This window comes from Macrosteles quadrilineatus, unplaced genomic scaffold (genome assembly GCF_028750875.1).
Source record: "Macrosteles quadrilineatus isolate MER2022 unplaced genomic scaffold, UCM_ALF_1.0 Scaffold_2__2_contigs__length_208266976, whole genome shotgun sequence".
Taxonomy (NCBI): domain Eukaryota; kingdom Metazoa; phylum Arthropoda; class Insecta; order Hemiptera; family Cicadellidae; genus Macrosteles; species Macrosteles quadrilineatus.
The window spans coordinates 134305214-134330592 of record NW_026542595.1 but is presented as its reverse complement, the minus strand read 5'-3'; the positions used below and the strand labels follow the sequence as shown (position 1 = coordinate 134330592).

Sequence of the window (25379 nt, the reverse complement as noted above, 5' to 3'; positions counted from 1 at the left end):
CTTATAATATTCAGTTGAAACCTTCTTATATAAAGAACAGCAGTTGGTTTGCATATTTTAAGATATGCTGGCCAAACTATTATACATAGCTTCATTTTATGTTGTTTTTTGTTGTTCCGGATCGGTATGACAATCAATAAAAGGTTAAATTACCTCTGTGTCTGCCGGTCGATCCTATAACGGTAGGCTTACTTTTATTTTTACTATCTGATCTCGTTTGCATGGCTCAATCACGTCCTGGTTGAAGTTCGTTCGCTACGCTCACTCACCTGTATGTTGGAGCTCGTTCGCTGCGCTCACTTTCCTTCAGGTTAGCTCGTTCGCTACGCTCACTTGCCTTCAGGTTAGCTCGTTCGCTACGCTCACTCGCCTCCAGGTTGCAAATTAGCTGTTGTCATAAATGTAAAAGAAATAATAGTGCTAGTGCTGCACCCTGTTGGTAATCCTTGTAACTTTAATGCTATTGAACATCACAGAACAGAACCAACTTGTTTAATTGAAACAGCTGTTAAGATTCAATAATTTCATTTCTCATAAGGTTAACATGGGCTTCCAGAAATTCCACGTCAAAAATCGACAAAAACTTGATTTTCAAGGGTTTACTGTTAAATATCTAACTGTCTCATATTCGATGAAATACGTCTAAAACCATCTCATATATGTATAGTATTTTGAAAATAAGTTTCAGGCGGGACAGTGCTATAGTTATTGAGGAGTAGTTGTAATAAAGTGCGTATTTTAGCGTTACCAAGAGAATGACAGATAGACAGACAGACAGACAGACAGACAGACAGACAGAAATTGAGATAAGGTTTGATTCGGTTTCTCTGACCTATGAAATGTAAAAATAACCAAAAAGTTCATTATTCTAAGCAATGTACAGACAAAACTCTAATTTTATTTATATAGACTAGACATCACATCCCCTACAGAACTACATTCTTTATAATATAAAATTTGTGACAGCTGGTCCATACAGAGATACATTAATCTAAATGATACAAATCAAAAATATCTATATTTCCTTGTAAGTAGAACCTCTTTAATCCGAACCCCCGTAATTCGAACGTCCACTAATCCGAACCCCTCATTGCTGTACTCTGTACACAGAACAGTTACTGTTCTGTACAATGAAGAACTACTGTAGTTCTTCATTGTATGCTGTATTTATTGGTATAGGAACCGTAATTGTTTCTATTGTAATGTACCGTACTGCTTATTCCCTATGTTTACTACTGTATTAAATAAACACTGTATTTTACTTTATAAAGCATTTTTTTCACTTTTCCCAAGCAATTGTTATGTAAAAACAACAATATGTTCTGTAATCCGAACTATTCAATAATCCGAACTATCCCCGGTCCCAATTAGTTCGGATTAAAGAGGTTCTACTGTAATTTGCCCTGTAAGTGTGGTATTGTTAAAAAGTTAAGAGTATTCGAAAGTTATCAGTCAAACCTACCAACGGACGGTGGCTAAATTAGAGTTTATTCGCATTCAAAAAATTGCTGCAACTTAAACAACGGAATGGAATGACAACTTAATAAAAAAAAATTTAATTGAATTCAGAGACCATTATAATTACTATTTTGAAATTACAGCTTTACGCCATCTAACTGCAGTTGTTGGCATTCCAGGCGGTCTGGCGTTGGTACATCGGTAAATGTACAAACTAAATAACGACTTGGAGACTTTACAGTGTCGCAATCGCACAAGCCGCCAAATTTTTGTGAAAAATCCCGAGACAGGTGTGGGAGGAATGCGACTTGGGATGCATTCTAGTGGCTATAACTGGAACTACCAGCGTTGTGGGGCTATTGTTGTCCGCAGCACGTTGCCTTCACATGACACTAGTGTTTCGTAACTAATTAATTGGATGAAAATTTGTTCCAACGTGGAAAATGTTAGCTTTCTTGGTTGTACTAAAAGCAACTATTTATGTAAGAGTTGTGGGGGCGGATGTATTGCACTGAAAGTGCCCTAGACTCGCTTTGCGCTACAATCTTATCTTATATACTAAAAAAAACTTTATGTCAGTTAGCCTGACCATACTCCTGACTCCTGGACCGAGTTAAATGCTGTTGTACCAAAAGAAAGGTTATCAGTCCTAAATGTGCAGGTTTTATTTGTGTTTTGAAAATATTTATGTTGATCGGGTCAGAAATGAAAATTAAACTTTTCTTGTGGATATTTAATATAGGGCTGATTATATATGTTAATAGGCAAGCGTGTTTATTGAAACCTTTTTTCTCAGCTCCTGTGCATCACAGGGAAAATCTATCCATATTGTAAGAAAGATATTTTTCATTTAGATGCGAAGTCACTCCCTTTGTTTAACTTGGTTAAAAAGACAGTGTATTCGGCAGAATTTAGTAATTTAGACCAGCGCAATCTAAAGGTGGCTCACATCAACTACGGAAGATTTTGATCAAAAAAAGCTGCTAAAAATTGAATATGGGGATGGATTGTCTATGGTGCGATATATACTATGCCCGTGGATGTGCAAAATTCCTTTATAAATTAAAATAGACTCAAAAATAAGCACAACAAATGAATAATTTTTTTTAAATATTAACATTAGCCCTATGGATTACCATGTTGGGGACGAAGTAACAAAAAATATAAACAGAAATCAAAACAAATGGAAGAAATTCCAATCACATGTTTTATTTACAGCGTGGGGTGAAAATAGAGAAGTTTGCACAATACATACGTTTGGTCGAGTTTTCGACCACGGGGCGAGCTCTAGTAAAATGTAAAGGCAGTAATAAAAATACATTTAGAATAGAGTATTGTAAGCACAAACATTTGCCCTTTCCATTTAATACCAAACAGTGAACTGAGCATTTACCATAACATAAAAATGAATTTCAAACAAAATTAATTGCTAAGCTCATTAAAAACCACACTTAAACAATTTGTTTATTTCGCCAATTATATTGTAGCTGTAATTCATTCAGTGGTCATAGAATAGATACAAGATTACAGCACCGTTACAACAGTTAAAAACGTATAAATACCTAAATAACAGGTATACAGAAATAGACTGAATAGACTGATAAGTATACAGTGGTAGTTACATTACAGTACATACACGAATATATCAGTGATTGAAAAACACTCCAGATATTAGTAATAAGTTACAAGTTAATAATACAGTATAGATTGTGATATAGGTGATACAATATCAAGAAGAGCCCTAAAAATACATCTTAATAGCTTACTGAGTAGACAGGTTTACAGTGGAGTAACAACAGAATAAAATATTAAAACTGCATTAGGAAAATTGCAAATGTTACTTATAATAACTCTACATATCACAAATGTATGCTATCATCATTGGTTTCTATTACTACAACATTCATCATAAATGTAGTAATAGAAATCGATGGCTATCATTGATTTGATGCTATTGTTTATTTATTTATTCATACGGTAAACACCACTTTTACAATCAGTAACTACATTAGTGGCAAGTTACAAGGGTACTTTCCTGTTAAAGGGAACATTCATTATTATTGATGATTTTTTTCTCGATATATCGATATTAACAAATTGAAACATATCAGCTGACAATTACGAAAAATATTGTTCAGTATCAATAAACATTAATGAAATTAAACTGTTCTAAAATAAATAACCTAACATAACTAACCAAACTTGCTGTAACATTTAAAAATTCCGCGTTTATAACTTGCCTTTTATATTCAAACCCAAACGGAATTTTTAAATGGTACAGCAAGTATGGTTGGTTATGTTAGGTTAGCTTAGAACAGTTTCATTTCTTGTTGTCAATTTGTAATGGATTGGAAAACAAAAACATCGATATATCGAGAAAAAATCATCGATGATAATGAATGTTCCCTTTAACAGGAAAGTACCGTTACAATATATAACTTTAGATATAACAAACCAACAAAAAACACTTTTCAGCTGTTGGAGTACTGTTGTAATAAACTGATTTTAATAGTAGGAAAAAAGAAATATAGAGTATGTTTTATCTATGATAATACACTGCTAGAGAACCATTTTAATAGACTGGTAGTTAGTTTACACAACAAATTAAACAAACAAACATTACAATAATCAGAATTACATATACAGCTGTTACAGGACTGAGTAAATCATTTTTTATCTCAAAAAGTACAAACATAACTAAACTGTTTGAACATAACTGTTGTTGATTACTAAACAACAAATTCAGACGACACCCGTTCAATCTTAGATGTAGGGAGTATTTTTCAAAATCAGCACGTTGTATAGAAATGGTTTGTGTTGCAATTCTGCAGTAAACAATCGAAGCGCAACTATGTATCAATGTTACAGCTTATTTGAAGCAATCTACAAAGTTAGCACAACTCAAAAACCCAATTTACAATCATGTTCCTAGGTCAAATGTTGTGAAATTAAATCAGGCCAAGCATAAAGCACATGGTTGACAAGAGCTTAATCCAGGGGTGAGCAAAACATTATAAATCAAAGTGAAAATGTATCAAAGGTTGCCCAGTGGGGGGAGCGCACTCCTGGGGTATTTCGGGCGACTGTGACGCAACTTTTTTTTATTTCGGGTCAGCCGTCGCGTTTTCGCCGTTTACCAGCCTCGGCCCACATCTGACATCGGGTAGAATATAGGTCAACACAAAATAAACTTGTCTGCTGGATTTCAGGGATTTACGTACACAAATTATTGACAAACTTGTCAAACTTGAAAATCTATTTTTTTATGTTAAGTTCTGAGTGAAAAACGCAATCAAAGCGTCAAACTGTATCAATTGATTATGTTTTGCTTCACTATATGGTTGAGAAGATTGGTGGAAATATTATTATTGAAGTGAAGATACGTGGGTAAATAGAAATTGAGCTTATAAACTACAAGCAGTAGAACTTGTTGTCTAGTTGATACGAGGAATTAATGTTGTTAAATCATGGAAACCCCAAAATACATATAATATATTGTACATCATGTAAGTTGTCCTTGAATGGCAAAGAAACACTTTGGCCTTAGATTTTGTACTACAACATAGTTTTTATTTTACTGTTTTATTTTTACATTGTTATTTCTTCCCTTAAAATTTCTGAATTGACGCAATCCAAAGATACAGCATAGACCAAAATGTGGACAACCCTTCATTATTGGTAAATACTAATCAAACCCTGCAAGTGAAAAAGATATTCCGATATTTACGGTAAGTAACCCTTACACTAGTTCAGAAATACGTTGTCATTTGTTCCCGTATGGCACACATAAGTTTAACGCGCATATTTCCCTTCACCAAAATACAAATGTTCGATAAACTCATGAGCGAAGGTGTGCTCGCTCACTTGTAAGCGATATCAGATTTTTTGCCGACCAAAGCTCAGTTTTTGGCCAGGGGCTTAGTAAATAAGTGTGCGATATTCCACTGTAACATTCTGTATTCTACTTTTATGCTATCACTGTAAAATAATCACTGCAGGCTAGCAGAGGTAACACCTGATATTCTTATCCTTCTTCTGCTGTACCTTTTTTAGGTAAAAATCACATGATCAATCGGTAATTTTGTACATTTTTTGCGAATTTTCCATATAGGGAACAAGCTATATAAATTACCTTAGATTTCAAGTTAAGACCTGGGCCGGATACCGATTCCCTTTTTCGTTTTGAGGTCCAACAACATAACTAGTACTTTTCATTACTACACTTAAACTGCATTAACAGTTACTGCTTTAATGCTTTAACCCCAGAGGCCAAAAACACCATACGTTCAAATTCATGTATTTATATATATGTCCGTTGGCACGATAACTTTGAGTAAAACTGATCTGATTTTGATGAAATTTGGTACAAACGTGTAAACCTAACTTATTCGAACGAGTTCACGAACCAGCATGATCGGAATATGGGAACGGGGGCTTAGTTATGTTTTATGGGGTAAGAATTGGGTTTTCCCATTTGTGACCCTAAAAAACATATTTTTTTTTCATTTTATTTTCAAACCATTTTGTGTTTTTGAGCTTAAAAGAACAAACAATTTAGTATATTGAAAATGGATTGTTTCCATTGTTGTCTGCCTGACGCTTATGGAGAAAATTCTAAAAAAGTGTAAATTACCCCACCAATTTTCCATGGAGAAAAAGAAAACTGCTGTAGTTTGTTTGTTTATGGATATACAGAGTGAATAAAAAGTCAAGACCCCCCCCCCCTCTATTATTTTTCTAAGTAAATATACAGAGATCCTTTTGGTGGTCGTGCAATCTTAGCAGGAAGTTTCATTTCATGATTTTGAAATTTTTGAGAGTCCCCCAAAAAGGGGGGATTTTGGGGGGCAGCTCAAAACTTTGAATGTGAACCCCCTTCAAGTGACACCTCATTTAGAAGTGTTTACAATAACGCAATCTCTGTGTGTTGCATCTCTGTATATTTACTTAGAAAAATATTAGAGAGGGGGTCTTGACTTTTTATTCACCCTTTATGTTAATTGAATTTGGCAAATGAGTTTATTTTATACTAAACTATCAACATTTCAATTACAAAAGCATGCCTTTTTACATTTTCTGTGGCAGCAAACCTAAGTACTTATTAAGATTAATATTGTATTTGAATTGGAAATAAATATGTCAATTTTAAGGGAATATTTTTGTTAAAATCCAGCCAGGTAAATGGAAATTCACTTAGTTTGCAGGTTAGCTGCAGTTGGGGTATTTAATTATTTAATATACTGTATACTTCAATTCAGATTTATAATTGATTAAGATTAACAATTTACAACAACAGATACGATAGTTCACTACCGTTATCTAATCTCAACACATTGTTGGCCTCTTGTTGAATTTGCTATTTCTATTGTTGTACTGTGGTACGGATTGCTTGTGTGCATAATCATCTGTTTGTGAATTCCAAGAGTTATAAATACACTTGACACCTTAACTAACTACGTGTTATATGATATCTTTATCATGAACTTAATTCTTGAAACTTGATTTTTATACAGTAGCATTTTGTTAATGAAACAATGAGTCTAAATACAATTATTTTGTAATATATCCAATTGTAGTGTTTAAATGTAAGAGTTTTAATGAAGTTTGTTCTTAAATAAATACAATGCAAATTATCTTGAGATTTTTTGTGTATCGTTTTTCTCAACAATCTTATAAAATAGTGAAAACATAAACGGTTCGAATGACATCTAGACGTGTTTGGAAATTGGAAACTATCAACTTTATTATAATATTGAGCTATGGAAAATATCATAAATGTTGCTATCTAGCTGATCTTAGTCAGTAGCAAAGCGACACACGGCATCACACTCCATTCTACACTCATCCTCCATTTATATTTGGGTGAAAATACGCACCTAAGTGGCGTCTCCATTTCAATGACTGATAATTTATAACAATAATAATTTATAATTATCGTTAAATTAAATAGTTTAACAGTAAACGTACGGATTAAAAGTACCCCCCTATTGTTTAATCCAATCAAAAGGTCGCCGGTTCGATGCTGAGCAAAGTCAGAAGCTTTTACGATGGATCGAAACTGGGGGGTAGCGGATTTGTATCCCCCTGGAATTTTACCCCCTGGGCAAACGTGACGTCACAAACCAGGGGGTAAAATTCCGGCCTCGAACTTTTGAGTTTCGCGACATCAGCTCAATGGATTAAACGCGGAATTAAACATATATTTTCACGGTTGTGAGTTTAATCAGAACACATCAAATTATAAAAACCTAGAATGTACGGCCTGGAATTTTACCCCCCGGAATTTTACCCCCGGAATTTTACCCCCCGGATTTTTACCCCCGGAATTTTACCCCCGGAATTTAACCCCCCGGAATTTTACCCCCCGGAATTTTACCCCCTGGCCAGATATAAATTAGTGAGAATGATTAATTATCGTCATTCAGTTTTAATTTAATGGTAAACATTTTATTATTAAGTAGCCTATCTTAATTTATATGTAACATTAACTAATCGAACAGGGTTTTAATATTAATTTTGAGATTCGAGTGTCAGGATTCGATCTTTGAAGCCAACTGTTGTTTAATATGATCAAAATAAAACAGCGAATTCTGTTTACTTAGTTGAGATTACAAAATAAATAAATAAAGATAAGCTACTAAATAATGAAATATTTACAATTAATTAAAAACAGAAATTAAGAAAATCAATCATTCAATTTCTAAAATCAGCCAGGGGGTAAAATTCCGGGGGGTAAAATTCCGGGGGTAAAAATCCGGCCCGTACATCTTCAGTTGCCTAAACGCTAGTTATATGGACAGGGGGTAAAATTCCGGTTTTTATCGCTAATCTAATTAATCACGCTCTGACTATTTTCATTAGACTTCCAAATCCGCGGGGGTAAAATTCCGGCCGTGAACAAACTTTTGGCCACTCAGGTTAATACGTCATAGTGACGTCAGCTTTGCCCAGGGGGTGAAATTCCAGGGGGATAAAATTCCGGCGACCCGAAACTGGACCCAGCTGTCACTGATCATTTGGCTTTAAAAAATTATCCAGACTGATGTAACAGCTGATCTTAGTCAGTAACAAAGCTACACAGATCATCTCACACCATTCTACACTCATCCTTCACCATTCTAAAATACGCCCCTAAGTCTCCATCTCAATTGATCATTTGATAATGAATCCGCTGACAATTCAACGAGTGTTTACGTAATGATACGTAGATTTGTATAAAATATACTACACAGTATAGAAAAAATGGCTCTAAGAGGCTCAGCGTGGTGATAACCGTACTTTCCGAATTGACGACTTTCTTAATTTCGTTCGAATACTGATAACATCTACGCGACTGTATACCTCTGGTCATCGCAGAGCTGTGGTTGGTTGCTGGACAAGTCCCAATGTATGAGTCACTTGGCTCCAACAGCTGATTACATTTCATTACAGGAGTGCCAACCTAGCCAGCAAAATATCTTAACGTTCTTAGAATACCCTCTTTGTTGTACTCGCTCCTATTGTGTTGGTCGCTATGTATTGACAGGTGGTTTTAGTTTGCGTTGTTATTTTAAATGTTTCGTTTAACAATGTTTTGTGAGTAATACGTCGGTTATTTGAGGCCCAAAGTCATTGTTTGGAGGAGTCAAAGTCATTCATTAGGAAATTAATTATATTAAACTATGGCACTCCACTATGGCTATTCTTCGTAAAGTTTATACTCTATCCAACGATTTTGGGTACAGACAAAAAGATCGAAGAATGAGGAATATTAATTGTTGTTTCCAATTTTGAACTTTGACATTAGGTATATGTACAATCTGAGGATGTGTATATTTTCAGAAAAGTAATTTACTCTTTTAAAGGCAATTTTCACTATCATTATTTTTGGAAGTACTACGATTCTCTGATAATTATATTTGGTCGGTAAACGTTCGAGTATTAATGCAAAAGTTAACATACAGTTTTAATACAATTTTGTACTATAAATGTTAGACTGTATGGTCTTCTACAGATTTTATCTATGCATTTTCTCTTTCAACAACTCTCAAGTTTTATACAAATAATCTTTAAAATACAAAACTATTGACAAGTTTTTCTCTGATTACCGTTTACATGAAGACATTTTGTATTACTTTAATATAGAATCTTCCAATACAAAAACTATTTCATTTTTAGTTAATTTCCAATAATACAGGAAATCAGCTATTACTGTAGGCTTCATGGTCAGAAAAAATGTATCCTATAAAAACCCTTTATTAACTTCCCTGTAGCAGCCATAGGGTACAGTATAGTGATATTTTTAAGGAGATATTTTAGTGAAAATCGAATCAGGCAAATGGAAATCTGCTTAGTCTGAAGGTTTGCTGCGGAGGAGGTATTTTCGTTCAATACTGTACGTGGTTTAACACTTTAGTTGTGGTCTCTGGACTATCAATCACGGGGTAGAGGGGCTATGCGTCATGTCATAGGCAAAACCCATTGGTGATTGGGGATATTTTAGTCCATGCATTCAGAACAGATTATGCTCTTAGCCTCGACTCAGTCTTTTTATACTGTTTACACTCAAACATGTAAAACAGCCTGGAACACATTGGCACGAATCATTACGTGGGGTACCAAAAAGTTTCCGATAAACACAAGAACCTTCAAAGCAAGATTTATTTACAGCAGTTACTGTGAGTTTACATTGGGTTTGCCATTGATAGGAAACTCTCCACAAGAACTATATTGGTACTGCAACATGGCTCAGCCTGAAACAGCATGTTGATACATGCCACATGCTGTAAACTGCGCACCTTCGGCCTCCTGACCTTCACACTTGACTTATTGCTTTACTTTTAGACATGAGTTGGGATGAAATTGAAATCTTAAATGGTTTCGCTTGGTTATCAAACAACATTAAAATTAATACTGTGTATATGTGGGGCCTATCATGATTGTTACATGGTTTACCACTAATAAGTAAACTAATTACGCTATATTTAGTTCACAAATTAAAGTTTGAATTTTTGTATACTTTTTATCACACTAATATGATGAATTCGAACGAGATTCGTGATCAATTTCAGTTAGTACTGAAGATTTAAAATATTTAAGACGTTATGACCTTTAACGGGTCAAATGGTCATACACATTTCATAAGTGTGTAATCCTATCTAGCCCTTAAAATCTGCATTGAAAGTGGTTGGTCGTCAAATAAAGAGCCTGATGCAACCTTTTCAAACTTTCAAGAGCAATGCAATTTTTTTTTGCGTGCTGATTTCTCTTTTACCTTTCATTAGAACAAACTAGCCTTTGGTTTAGTGAACCACGATAAAATGGTTCTATGCTTTCCACAATTCCACAACTCGGGAGATTACAGGGTGTTAATACTTATATGTTTGCGTCGAGGTTTCATCAAAGAACACAAATACCTCAAACCGAATCAACAGAATGTATAACTTCTTGTAATTTCATTACTTGTAAGTAAAATTTTTCCTTCAATTGCATGCTACTGATAGTAAATTTTTAGGAACCATCTAAACCGTCCGTGTTAAGTAATCTATTGTTCATGACTTTTGACCAAGACTATTTTTTCAATCAAACTATTTTTTTTTTTTTCATTTTGACGCGTTTTGAAATGTGTAACGTATATCCCTCAGACCCATTAGACAACATTTACTACTTTTTAGTTCAATCCATACAAAATTTGTATTTTCATATAGTATAGCCATCGATGAGTGTAGCTTTCTAATTATTATTGAGTTAGCATTTAAATTATATTACACTCAATGAAATGTTTGGCAAAGTTTTAAGGATAACTTTTAAAAAACAATTGAGCAAAAAATCAACCCACAATAATAGACCTTCACCGTCATTCAGTTAAAGCCTAATTTGAACCTTCAGTCACAGTCGTTGAGCAGCCGAAAATACATTCCTACACAACAAGTCAATTTCAACCGCATGACAAGAGAAAAAGTGATTTTGCATGGTTGTAGAACGTATGTCGACACTGTTTTGGAAGTGCCCCAAGTCCAGCCGTGGCTATTTCGGAGTTATTATCCGTTTGTGGAATTGGCTTGTGGGGTAACTGCGACGTGCCTTGACCGCTAAAACCGGACGTGACGTCACAGCAAACGTCACAAGTTACGATCTGTTGGTTATGTACAGTCGCACGGGCCATTGTCAACAACCTTCTATGGACGAGGAAATCTTCGGAGCTGCATTGAGTTCTCAATGTCAGATCCAGCTTTGAATTTCTCTTAGATATTCGTCCATTCTAATTGTAGTTTATTTTGTTTGTAATAAAAACTGTTGCTCAACCTTTGCCACAGTGTTATATGTTGTTGAACATGGAGAAAATATTTTGAAATTGATATAGAAGATTGAGGTTAGTTGTATCTTTGACCATTGGAAGACCAATATGTGACATACCCTTGCTAAAGTTTTCACCAGTTTATTTTTTCAAAATGGACTTAGTTGAAGGGAGCCACAACAGATTGTGGTGGTATAAATTACAGATTATTGTTGAATTTGTGGACTTTTTAAAGAAGTCAAAATGTTAGGATGACTGAGATCACTAGTGTCATAAACTCTTATACTCTGTGTACTAGAGAAGGCTATGCTACGTCTTTTATGTCACGTCAACTATCTTAGTATTAAATATATGATGAAAAATATAATTTTAGTTAATATCTTAATCTTTGACTGGCTTACAGAACAGTGTGCTTTTTTGTAACAAATTGGCAACCTCCATATAAATAGGCGGTCTACATCAGCATACAAAAGTCAAACTACACTGCATCAATGAAATATAAGGCATTATCGTAACTATTGTCGTCATCAAAAAACATCTCCGATGCTAAGACGGTTCTTATTACGTAAGGGACCCATCCTAATTGTTTTATAGACTTTTTGTGTTTGTAAGATGTATGTAACCTAACATTTTAAGGTGAGTTCTGATAAAATGGGATACGTCACTTAACCAAAACTATTGGTTATCGGTAGGATTTAAACCCGACGCTATAAGGATAAATTTAATGTTCCGAGCTCTAAACACTACTGGTGCCTCACAGGAGAACTTAGCTCATTCGTTATCTTGGATCATTATTGCGACTAAAAGCCTAAAACTAAAAGGACTTGCAACTAAAATGATAAGTTGTTAGTTAAAGTCTACGATGAACTAATTGGTTTTTGACCTTAAAAATTGTCTTGTACATAATTTAGTTATTACTACTTGGTTATGGTACTAAAAAAGTATAACAAACCTTACGGATTGCTAGTAACAACCGCATAGTTCCTCCTCTTGCTATCACTCAAAATCCACTGATACTTTGTGTGATTATAAACGTAGTTTAAATTTTAATGTATTAACATTTTTCAATGGTAATATTATTGGATGATAAAATTAGGTTTAGCTTATTGGTTTGGTCTTAAACCACAAATAACCCAGGCCTAAGCGTTAAACGAACTACATTCACTTTGAAAATACATGTCATAACAACTGGGACGACAGATATCATTGTATCGGTAATACAGCAATAATTGTATTGTTGGAAGCTTTTTATATCATTCTGTATTCGCTATATAGTTTTATAAATATTGTTATGTTTCCAGAGGTAATGCTAAACACCACTGTACAATGTACATAGATATCTGATTTTGCGCCGTGCTCTTATGCAACACCCGCAGCACACGCCTGTAGCTGAATTGCGTTCTTGCGCCTTGACAGTTTTATAATACGTGCTGGGATCGTATTTAATGACATTAGACTGTATAATTAATAAACATCTATGTTTAACCTATAAACAACACTCTCAATTACACTTTCTATTCCTTTGTGGCTAGTTTTAATGTATTACGAACCTTGTTCAATTAAGCCACTAACGTAGTGTTCTCATCTACAGGACGCGTTTTCATTATGGAAAATAAAAAAGAACTTTAGGATATAACCGCTGTTAGAAATTATGTTGTCATGTAAAATATGTTGAATTCGCTTTAAAAGATCTTTCAATGACTCGATGAAATAATTATTTAAGATGGGAATGCCACTATGTGCGTATTTTAGTCCAAATATAAGTGAAGTGTTAATTAGTGTAGGATGAGTGGCGTGATCTTGTAGTCTTGTTAGTGACTAAGGTCGACTTATTCCTTAGATACAGCTGTTAACTAATAGCCCATACAGCCAGTCGCAACTAAGGGACCTATAGTTTATAGTGGAATCCAACTTCATCTTTCTCTCGAGACTAACTTGCCAATGAAACTGTAGAAACAATTTTGACTAAAATACTAGAAAATATAGGCTTGCTTATATTTATCTGATGGATTATAAATGTTACTTATTAAACTTTTTAAGATCCAATTACCAACAAATCAGGTAATATTTGGTTAGAAAGGACCTTCTAAAAGGCCATCTAAATTTTTTCCCGAATCAACATTTGAATTGTTATCATTATTTATCAGTAAAACATACAAATAAATAGGGGCATAAATTGGACTATTTACAATATATTCATTTGACACTAATTGCACCCCCAAAAATAATTTCCCTAATAGATCTCACTACCTTTCTATATAAAGTATTATTAATAATATTTTATAACAGGCCAAGGCTAATTTTGTGTTATGACTATCCCAAATTCAATAAGGCCTTAGCCTTCTATTGGCTTATTTTTAAGTAAGAAAACATACACTCAACAAAAAGTCAGAACGCAATAAATCCAGTATTTACGCGGTTCCAACAAACATAAACACTCCACACACTCAAGATACCGTTTACAAAGTTGATAATCATATAAAACAAAGTGTAAATACTCTTTAACCAATCCAGCCCTGCCTCAACTCTCCAAACATTTACACATGTTCAATGACGCAGCCAGCAAATATATTCCGGAAATAACCCATGATATCCAAACAACTCACCACTTCCTGTTACACGATGTAAACCGTTTACGTCTCTTTTATCAGGATTATTTTTACCGCCTTGAACCACCGTATCAGCTGATTCGATGTTTATCAGCTGGTGGCGCTGCCTGCGTCGGTATTCCGCATCAATTTTGGCGGGAGGCCCAAATAAGGCGGGTCTCGAGTTGCCAGCTGGCCCGTGCAACCGCCATCTTTGTTTCGTGGTTTGCGCGGTTATTGTCTAGTAATTAGGACAGGTGTATACTGCAATCGTTTGCAGACAGGCTTATGGAGAAGATTAGGATTAAGATGTATGAGATTTGTAATCCTAATTTTGTGTTGATATTTTGATAGGGTTCAGAAACAAATTACCACCAAAATGTCTGCAATCTTCTAGTAATTTATTTTAGGTACATGACAAGGATTTAGAAACTGTATATAAACTTTAAAGGACACACATTACAAAGGATTCACATTACCTACAAATACCACCAGGAATAACATGAAAACTGGTTGGTGTAATAAGGGATTAGCGAGTGAATTATTCTCATAATGATTTGCTAAAAGCAAAGTTTTACATTCTCAGCTGAGGACAGGACCTAATTACACTGTGAAAGCTTAGACTTAGCTAATATTTATGAACATTTTTGCAACGATCCATTAAACTCCCATTAACTGACATCACAAAAATTATCATCTAAAAGCCCGGTCAGTAGCTTTACGTGGCAAAAATTATCCCATATCATTCTAGACCCTTTGAAAATCCTGACTACTAAAAAAACAACTAATGTGCAGTGTGTTTACGAACTTTGACCTTTTGACAGATTTTTACTAGTATGAAAATAATAATTAATATAACATTTTGTGTAGATCCTGAGTAATTTAATAGGCTATTTATCCTCTTTTGATCCAATTAAGGGTCAGGAATATGTACGGTTGCTACATCAATACCTCAGAACAAACATTATTTTTCTGTTATTTTTTGCTAGATAATTTAAAACGGCTACCTAATTATATCGGCTTTATTTGATTTGATTTGATTTGATATTCAATTTGACATGCGATGATAGATCTTTTTAAAAAAACTAAACTTCATTATAACGTCAGTTTATCTAATTTTCGTAGCTAAAAACTTAGTATTTTCAACATGTAAAAGAATTTACTAAAACTGTAAGTGAGGAGGTGATGCAATGAAAACACTAAATATGGATGAGTAACAACGAAACACTCGTTTCCAAGGAAAATTGGCCGCTCTCCTTTAACACCTGTTAGGTAAGTTTATATAGCTTGCTACCATGAATGATAAAAAGGGATATTATTTACATTTGCACGCACATTACGTTTTCTATTTATAAAACAACCTATAGTTTTTATCACTTGACAATGATACACTATTCAGTTCTTTACTCAAGGCAGCCAATAAAACCAATACGACATACATGTAACAATTTTAAATATGTCATCAGTTATGCTGCACAGTATGTCAGCAGGCGTGTGCTATGTCAGTTATGCCATTGAGCCAGACGACCAGAATAGACTTACAGCAGGTGTATTAATACAGGAGCTGAGTCGGGCCCTGGCCTAGGTAAACTTCGTGGCCACTCCACAGAACATGTCGTAAAAAATATGTTAATAGAGTTTAAAATCCTATACTAAACCTTTCGAATGGATTTCATCCTATACTGTAGTGCGAATGAGATTTGATTTAAACTTTGAAGTCAAATGGAGTTGAAGTCATACAATAAAAATATGTATGTGCTGTTTGGCCGGTCCTACGTATGGGAATCGAGTAGTCCATTAAAACTGTTTATAGTGTGTCTATTATTACTAAGTTAATTCAAGCATAGCAGTTCAAAATTTATTGTTGAGAAAAAGCTGCCAAGATGAATTAAAACATGTGATCATTGTTATTTTCCCAACCTTTCATCAAAAAGTTGAGTAGTAATAGTAGATTTCGTACCTAGGGCCGAAAATGAGGTTTTGCCGGTCCGAGATAGTTTTTAAGTTCGAGACGAAATCGAGAACTTAAAACTATCGAGAGCTGCGAAACCATTTCGGTCCGTGGGATGAACACTATTTTTCACCACACTATACCCTATTACTACTATTCACCACAATAATAATGCACACTGATAGTCAACACAATTACATCTTAAAGGTTAACTTGTATGAAGAAATAATTTGAGGAATCAGTAAAAATAATAATAAATAGTTGCTAGGCAGCGGTGACAATAAACAATTGATTCTATTACTACAATGCTGTGGGTACTGATTGTGTATTTAATATGCATTCATGTTTAAAGTAAGCGGGCAGCTGATTTTGCGGCCCTAGGGATGTAAAGACCTGCTCGGTCCCCAAATGACGATGACAGCTGGCATGGCCAGCAAAACGTAACTTTCAGCCACCAATTAACGTATGTAAAACAGCTAAAAACATCATAGTGTGTTTCATTATCCTGGACCATTTATTAGAAGCCCAATGATCAAGGACTGCTGGGTCCAGTTTCGAACCATTAAAAAACTACAAACTTTTATCACGATTAAACCGGCGATGTTTGGTCATTCTTAGAGTAAGCAACTGATTGAATACACGACGATTTAATTTGACCAACTTTAAGAATCCCCACTTCATGGGAAACAACAGCCAAACGACACCAATTAGTTTTCCCAAACGCAGACAGTAAATTTAACACCCTTCATTAACAACTGTAAGATCCAAAGGTCAGACAGTTAACCTTCCCCTCCCTTTCGTGTTATTTACCACTGATAAAAACTTTGATTTATCACTCATTGTGTTATTTTTGCTCGGAACACAAGAACATTCTGACAGCGTAGAGCGTCAAAACCGCTCGCATGAACTGGGTCAGACGGAGCATAAATAGAATAGATGGAGTGATATAAACGGCGTATGATTGCTGGGGCCAACAACAAGGGCCTTGCACGTCCGAGGAAAGTAAGTATTCAACTTCGATTATTCAGGACTTTTAAGTTTAAAATTACAAGTCAATGTTCCAGAATTAGAGTATTACTGTGGACAACAACAACAGCCTTGCACGTCCGAGGAAAGTAAGTTTTCAACTTCGTTTATTCAGGACCTTTCAGTTTACAAATTACAAGTCAATGTCCCAGAAATAGAGCATTACTGTGGACAACAACAAGAGGCCTTGCACAAGAAGAAAGTAAGTTTTCAACTTTTGTTTGGTTGGGACTTTTCAGTTTAGAATTACAAGTCAATGTCCCAAAAATAGAGTATTACTGTAGCCAAAAACCAGTGTATTGTTACGGCCAAAAAAATTAAAGTCTTCAGTTTTTATTTATTCAGGACTTTTCAGTTTGAAAATCAATGTCTCAAAAATAGAGTATCAGTAAGCCAACAACAAGTATTACGCCAAGAAAAGTAAAGTCTTCGGCTTTTGTGAATTTAAACTTTCTAATTTCAATCACAAGCCAATTTCCAAAAAAAGACGGACTCACTTTGGCCAACAATAGTCTCATGGTGAAACAGCCTCTGAATTTAAGCTAATGTGTTTATATTACCTTGTTCCATCAATTGATCTTATTAGTGATTGTTACGTAGCTAACCAAGGTAACATAAACCTTTTGACAAAATTCTACAATTGTCTTATGTGAATCGAGGAAATTAATGAATTGAAGAAAAAACAACAAGCTTATTACAGTGGCCGTTTATATTAGAGTCTTTAACTTGTTTAATTTTCGACTTTTTACTTCTCAATTACAAACTCATCTTTCAGAAACCGTCAGACAATTATTCCGGCTAAAACAAAGATTACAGAAATCTATATTAGGTATAATTTCCCCTCTTTATAATTCAAAACCGTATATGCAAGAAAAAGGGGAAGATTTACGTAAACCGGTGTTGCTGAGACTGATTTTATGATTAAATTCCATGAAATAACTTCTTGATCAGTATTGTACTTGTTATTAAATTTATGGAAAGTAAATAAAAGAAACATCTTATAACACTTAAAACATATATTTACGCTTATACTGTTACTCACAAGACGGTAAATATACAAAAAAGATCTGAAGATTTTTTTATTTTTTAAGATTTTTTAAAGAAGGTTACAAAAAAAGAGTAACCAATGTAGAAAATGGAGCGGATCCAAGACATACACGTGTCTCTAACACCTTACTCGTTGCTTACCTGCCCTACCTGGTCAACAATATAATGTCATAATTTAGAGATATTTTACAGCTAAAGGCAGCAGCCAACGAAGATTCTCTTGCAGCTTGCGATGGCGAAGGCACATAAGCTTGGACAGCGTCCAGCAGCGCTTCAAAGGCACTTTTGATTTACATCCAAATCATTACGCAAATTGCACTCCGTGAAGTCTATCTTGGTACACTATTAACTTGTTGGTTTCGACCGATGTGAGGGCCATGCGAATGTTTAGTTCACTTTCTGGCTCTACGCTACAGGCTCTAACATCTTGTTGTTTTGATTGGGGATAAACAACGAATGTGAATGAGACTTCAAGGAAATTTGTACACGGAATATTTTCCAAATATACGATCATAGTTCCTAATATAAAACGGGTGGTGCAGAAAAGTAAACCAAAACACTAAGAGCTATTACATGAATATTTCAACAATCATCGATCATGTAAATGACTGGGACGGGTGGCGTCGTCCTGTAATCCAGCTACTAGGAGGTCACGAATTGTGGATATTTACAGGCATGCACTGTGGATGCGATACTCCCTGGTGTGGATTAACGTCCACACGAGTGAGTACTACGACTATCTGCAGTACTATACTGATCATTAGACCAATTCGTATATACCAAGGCAAAAATGTGGTTCGGATTCCACTATAAACTGTAGGTCTCTTAGTTGTCATTAGCTGTAAGGGCTATTAAATAACAACTGTGTCTAAGGAATGTAAGGAATGTGTGTCTAAAGAAGTGAGGAATGTAGTCACTAACAAGACTTCAAGATAGCGCTACTCATCCTACACTCATCTCTCTCCATTCATACTTGGCTTAAGAGGCCTACTTCGTATGGTCGCCATTTAATGAGAAAGTATAATAGTATTAAATTTTATCGATATGGCCAAGATCATGGACCGAATGGAATATGTTGTTACTAACGAAGGAAGACACGAAGAACATGCTTTGTTTATTTATGTAAATTGTAAGCTTTGTTTTAGTAAACGATTACATCTACTACATCGTTTATTTTTGGGTTTCCTTTTTTTTGCACCACCCTGCACATAAACTGTCTATAAGATTGGCAGGTTTTGTTATTATGAGTTAATGTTTACCAAAACGGGAGAAATAATGAAAATTATAATTTTCCACCCATTGTGAATCCCGGATGTGGAAGATGGTTTTTAATTACCATAAACCTATGAAACCTAGATAATTCTAGAATTACGAGTCACTTACTATCGCTTTTAAATAACATATTAATGTGCTTACTGTTGTTTTTTCACCAGCAATCTTTTGAAAACTCAATCAAACAAATTTAAAGATTTTGAAACAACGAAAAATAATGTCGATGGTCTTTTCATATAACAATCGAACAATGCAGGGGCCAAAAACTAATTACGTCTTTCATGTATTGCCAAAAACCACTCTGAGGGTTAATTTTGACAACTCAAAGTCAGTTTTATTCCACGTTTCGAAACCCTCCCACGTGCCTCAATTGGCAGTCTGTTTGTTGGTTATCTATTTCGGGAAGTTTCCCAATAAGGTCTAGTCAGCCATAATGTCGATCGTTCATCAATGAGATGTGGCAATAATGCATCTCTCTAATCTGACTCAACGATTATAATTTGTCTTGTCTTCATGAGACATGTCCGTTATGAAACCACAGGTTTATTTAGATGTATGAGACATTGAATTTGAATAGTGCAATCAGAATTATCGTAATTTTGTAAAATCTTATGCATGTTTTGGTGTGTCTCATTTTGCTAACGTTAGATGCACTACTGTCGACCGAATGCTGCCTTCTTAGGGTTGATTTTACTTTCTCCCCCTATACCATAGTATATGGAGAAAGTATTGTTTTCGTCAAAATTTTCGAGTTTGAGTTTTGAGTGGATATATTCGTTTTGGGTCCCCCTGGACCCAAAAAAGTGGTTTTCGAAGTGATGTCTGTGTGTGTGTGTGTGTGTGTGTGTGTGTGTGTCTGTGTGTCTGGATGTGTACAGAGCTAGAGACCACACCTTTGGTCCGATTTCGATGAAATTTGGTATGTAGGTTCTAATCCATGGTACCTCCAGGCGTTTTTTTCCTTTTTTTGAAATTTTGATTTTTAATGGGGATTTTCCCATAAAAACCCATAAAAAACCGGAAAAATCGGATTTTCTCGAAAATGGCCCGAACGATTTTGATAAAAATTGAGTATGTTGTAGCCCTTTAAATTCTGAATAAAATGGTACAAATCCCATATCTGTAAAAATTACGGTTCAAAAGTTATGGTCAAATATGTTATTTTCCCATAAAACCCCATAAAATAACAAAAAATAGGATTTTTGAAAAAATCCGGTTTTGATTTAACATAGTATGTTATAGTCTTTACAGTTTTGATAGTTTTTTTTTAATTTTTTAGAAATTTTTTTTAATGGGGATATTCCCATAAAACCCTATAAAATAACGGAAAAATGATTTTCCCAAAAATGGCCCGAACGATTTTGATAAAAAATTAGTATGTTATAGTCCTTTATATTCTGAACAAAATGGTACAAATCCCATTTCTGTAAAAATTACGGTTCAAAAGTTATTGTAAATTATGTCATTTTCCCATAAAACCCCCATAAAATAACAGAAAAATCGGATTTTCACAAAAATGGCCCAAACGATTTTGATAAAAATTTAGCATGTTATAGTCCTTTAAATTGTGAACAAAATTATACAAATCCCATTTGCGTATATTTACTCTCACCACTTACATATGAAAAAGGTTTTTGACAAACTTATGGGAGAAAGTATGTGTCAGAATGCTGATACCGTTTATTTTAATTTATATTTATTTTTCTGTTAGGTAACAGAGTTAATGTAATTTTATTGTGTAGTTAGATTTAATTTAAAGTAGTTTCAGCAATTATCTAGCTTGCTGAAGGGGTGATAAATCTATATAAGGTATGCATGGTTTATGGTTAATTTTGAATTTGTATCAATTTATTAAGAGGTTCAGATTGCAAACTGATCTGTTTGTAAGGTCTCATTTAGCTTTCGCTGTTGACTTAGAACACTGCAAGTAGCCTACCTCTCATTCTGTTGTAAAAATCAAAAATATTTTGTCCGAGTATATTTGAGGGTTTTGAGGTCGACTGAATGTGTTTAAGCCATTGACCATTTACCATGCAGGTATAAAAGTTTACGAGTTTATTTTTGGTACATTTTATGAGGTGCTGAACTTTTTGGTTGCAAATCCAGAGTACGAACAAGTAGTTAGCATGGTATATAATATTCATTTCGGTAAAAATGATTAAAAATTTATGAACCACCAAGAAATAGCCAGTAAACAGCAGTACACTAGGTGAAAAGATCCTTAAGAGTGTCTTCACGTGATTAAAAATTATCTCAATCAATATATAAGGGAATATGTTTCATCTATAGTTTTTACTAAATTAGGAAATGTAATACCCAGTACTTCTGCGCTGTACATCTGATACCCAAAAGTCTATGTGGCACCCACCATTTCAGAACACTAAGTTAAACTAATTTCATAATAAAATTTCTATCACATTTATTACTTTAAGAAAATTTTACTTGTGGCACCTATTTGACTGTTCATTGATCCTATAAAAGGAGTAAACCAAAAAGGAGTTCTGATTAGTAAGCAAATAGTTTAAGATCAATATCAATTTAAGATATATCAAAACTGCATCCTACTGAGTAAATATAACATGTAATAAGCATGTAGATAAGCAGTTATTAGTCAAAGATCCCCAAAAAATAATTGTTAATTGATTAAAATAAAACTCTTCTAAAACATTCATTTTAATTAACCAAAACAGCGGATCTAAAAATATACTGAATGAAAAATTTACAAATAATTACATACTACGTACATTCAAAAACCATGGAAATGTCTAATACATACTTATTTTTACAGTTCAGTATGTATTGCAGTGGTATATAATTTCTTTCTGAAGGTGGAAAATTAAATAATAATCATGTTTAAAAGAGATTAATTGCACTATCCGAATAGCCAGTTCTTTTGGGTTCACAAAATATACCACGGCGCAATGGACGCAATTCAGCTACATGCGTGTAGTGCGGTCATTGCATAAGAGCACGGCGCATGCTCCCCACTGTTAGTTCTATACATTGAGAGTATAGTCAAAGTATAGTATATTATATATTTCCACCTGGGGTTTTTATTTACGAGATAACAAATTTGTAAATGGATTTTTTTTCTACCGATAAGGGGGTTTTTCATACAATTAGTAGCTCCTTCATGTAACCTACCTCAACAATCCCCATAGCATATTTTGAGTTGCATCTGAAGTTTTTACCAAAGAAAACATTTGCTCGCTTTACGACATTTGATCTTGTATTGTACGCATTGGCCTTCACTTGTGCCAAGTAATTGAGAAACTCAGCCAAACCGATACGATTATTGTTTTTATATGCTGAGTCATATCTGAGAATTTCTTTAGACTCTAGTCTAGACCTGGCTAGACCTAGGGTAGATATGTCTACCCGATAAAAATGTCAAATAGAGGTGGCTTACACGGGTGTACAAGTGTATTTTTTCGAGTGGACGCAAAAACAACCTACTGGGCAGTTTTCTATTAAGTGTAAACAATGCACCTGGTCAATATATAGATTGGATCATGTCTTTGAACATCAGTTAGAATCACTAGCTGTTACCCACGGGCTTCACCCCGTTTGACTTCATAAGTATTGATAAAACTATTGATTGGTTAAGTTAAGCTGAAATAAACAAAACAGAATACAGTAACACAAACAAATAATCACGCTGATTTTAATAAGGTAATACATTGAAAAAATGACAAACAAATAAGTACGGCTGAGGTGTTTTTAACATTGGTATATGGAAAGTTCTCTTTAGAAAGGAATTACGACCTTAAAGGACTTCTTGGTCAGCATTGTACGTGTTATTAAATTTACGGAAAGTAAATAAAGATACGTCTTATAACACTTATAACATATATTTACGCTTATACTGTTACTCACAATACGGTAAATATACAAAAGATGGTAAGTGGTGATCGATTTCGATTGGACACTCCAATCATCATCAGACCCAACAGGCAAATGACAAGAATCTTTAATGGCGTCCCTACTTATACCCTAATGGCTGTAGCGTAAGCGTAAATATATGTTTTAAGTGTTATAAGACGTATCTTTATTTACTTTCCGGACCTTAAAGGGCAATTTACGAAAAAATGGATCGTTTTGCGCAAGGTTTCTCGTTATGACGAACATTTTAAGTATATGTTTACGGGGTGTGATTTTTGGTTTTCTCAAAAGTTCATGGGTACTTTGGTATTTATACATGGATTACAATAATAATTCAAAGAGACGTCTGGCTATATACTTAAACGTAATAATAAATAGCCTACGGTAAGTTTTTACACAATTAATCAAACCTACAATTTTCATTCAAACATGTAAAGGTGCGCTTCCATTTTAACAAGTCCAAAATAGATATTGCAGGACAACATTCAAATCTCATGACTGTTTGGCTTTAATACTTTGTAACTATCATTCTTCACTGAAAATTGCATAAATGAATTGTTACATAAATTATGAATTGGATTAAGTAATTACTAGCTCATGTACCCATGGATCACAACGGTTGAACACGAGAAAAGATCTATCTTTGCACAAATTACATTAGGTTTGGAGACATTTTTCTTCATTTTAATTCAGGTAAGTTGTAAAAACTTACAAGGGTCATAGTATGAAATATAGGCTGATGCACGTATGAAGATAATGTAACTATGAGATTTAATTTTAAAAATATACGCTTACTAATCGATCGTTTGTTTAGTTGAAACCCCTAACTATAATGTCAAATGTAAAAATTATCGTATCACAGAGTTCTGTAGTAAATGAAAAAATAAATTAATTACCATTGAAAATGAAGTCAATAAATTATATATGTTTTTTACAGCCACACAAAATTTTCAAAATTTGCATTGTTCTTTACCTGCATATCGTTAAATAAATCACATAAAACAATAACATAGCTTATTCCCTATATGGGAAATTCGCTAACATTGGCATTAAACCCATTGGTAAAAGAAACCCCAATTTTTGTTAGTTAAGACAAACACTTCATAAATGCAAATAAAGAATCAACAACCCACATATGCAAACCCATAGCTAAGTTTTAAAAGTTCTATAGATCATTGCATCTACGTACAATGCATACCATTGTTTATAGAAACATAGTTTCATATATTACATTGGTTTAAGAACCAAAAGTCAACTGCGAAAAACTTTCCTTTATTAATTCGGCCTGAGGGGTAGAGCTTCTAGAGAATTCGTCCATACCAATAATGTTGTACAACTCTAAACAGTCTAAGCATCATTTTAATGGACCAAATTTGATCACTTCCATGATAATTGATTCTAAGCTCACTTGTTACTAAGGTATTCAAAGTGGTAACCACAGTACATTGTCTCCCACGTCATTTTAAGAAGGTTTAACTGGTTTAACCTACTAATTAATTTAGACTGCTTATTTATAGGTAATTGACATTTTCAAACGTCCTCCCTTCATCATAGATTAAATTCTAGCCAAAAACAACGATTTGTATTCCCCTATGTGCAGCAAACCTAGGCACTCATTATGAACAATTTTATTTACTAGGCGAGAGTATAAATATGTATTTTTTAACTTTTCCACCTAGTTTAATCAACCATCAAATCCACTTTCAAAAATATTATGTAGATTAATGGCAACTGGGCGTATTTACCCCCATAATCACCAAACATTCTCCCCCAGCCCACCAGTTCACCCCCAAAGAACAAGCCTACGACATGCTATAAATACTTGTTGTTTACATGATATTCAAGTTTACCAAGGTATTTCGGAGTGGTGATTAGGTCA

General features: G+C 34.2%; 1 protein-coding gene across 1 annotated transcript in view; it reads left to right on the top strand.

Moving 5' to 3' along the window:
- The window catches only part of LOC128984919 (proprotein convertase subtilisin/kexin type 5-like), a 57977-nt gene extending 39382 nt beyond the window's left edge, over positions 1-18595 (top strand). Inside the window, exons 13-14 of the mRNA XM_054404289.1 lie at positions 17338-17501; positions 18539-18595. Of these exons, the coding sequence (XP_054260264.1) occupies positions 17338-17501; positions 18539-18595 (221 nt within the window). The remainder of the gene's footprint in view (positions 1-17337; positions 17502-18538) is intronic.
- The last annotated feature ends 6784 nt before the right edge of the window (positions 18596-25379 follow it).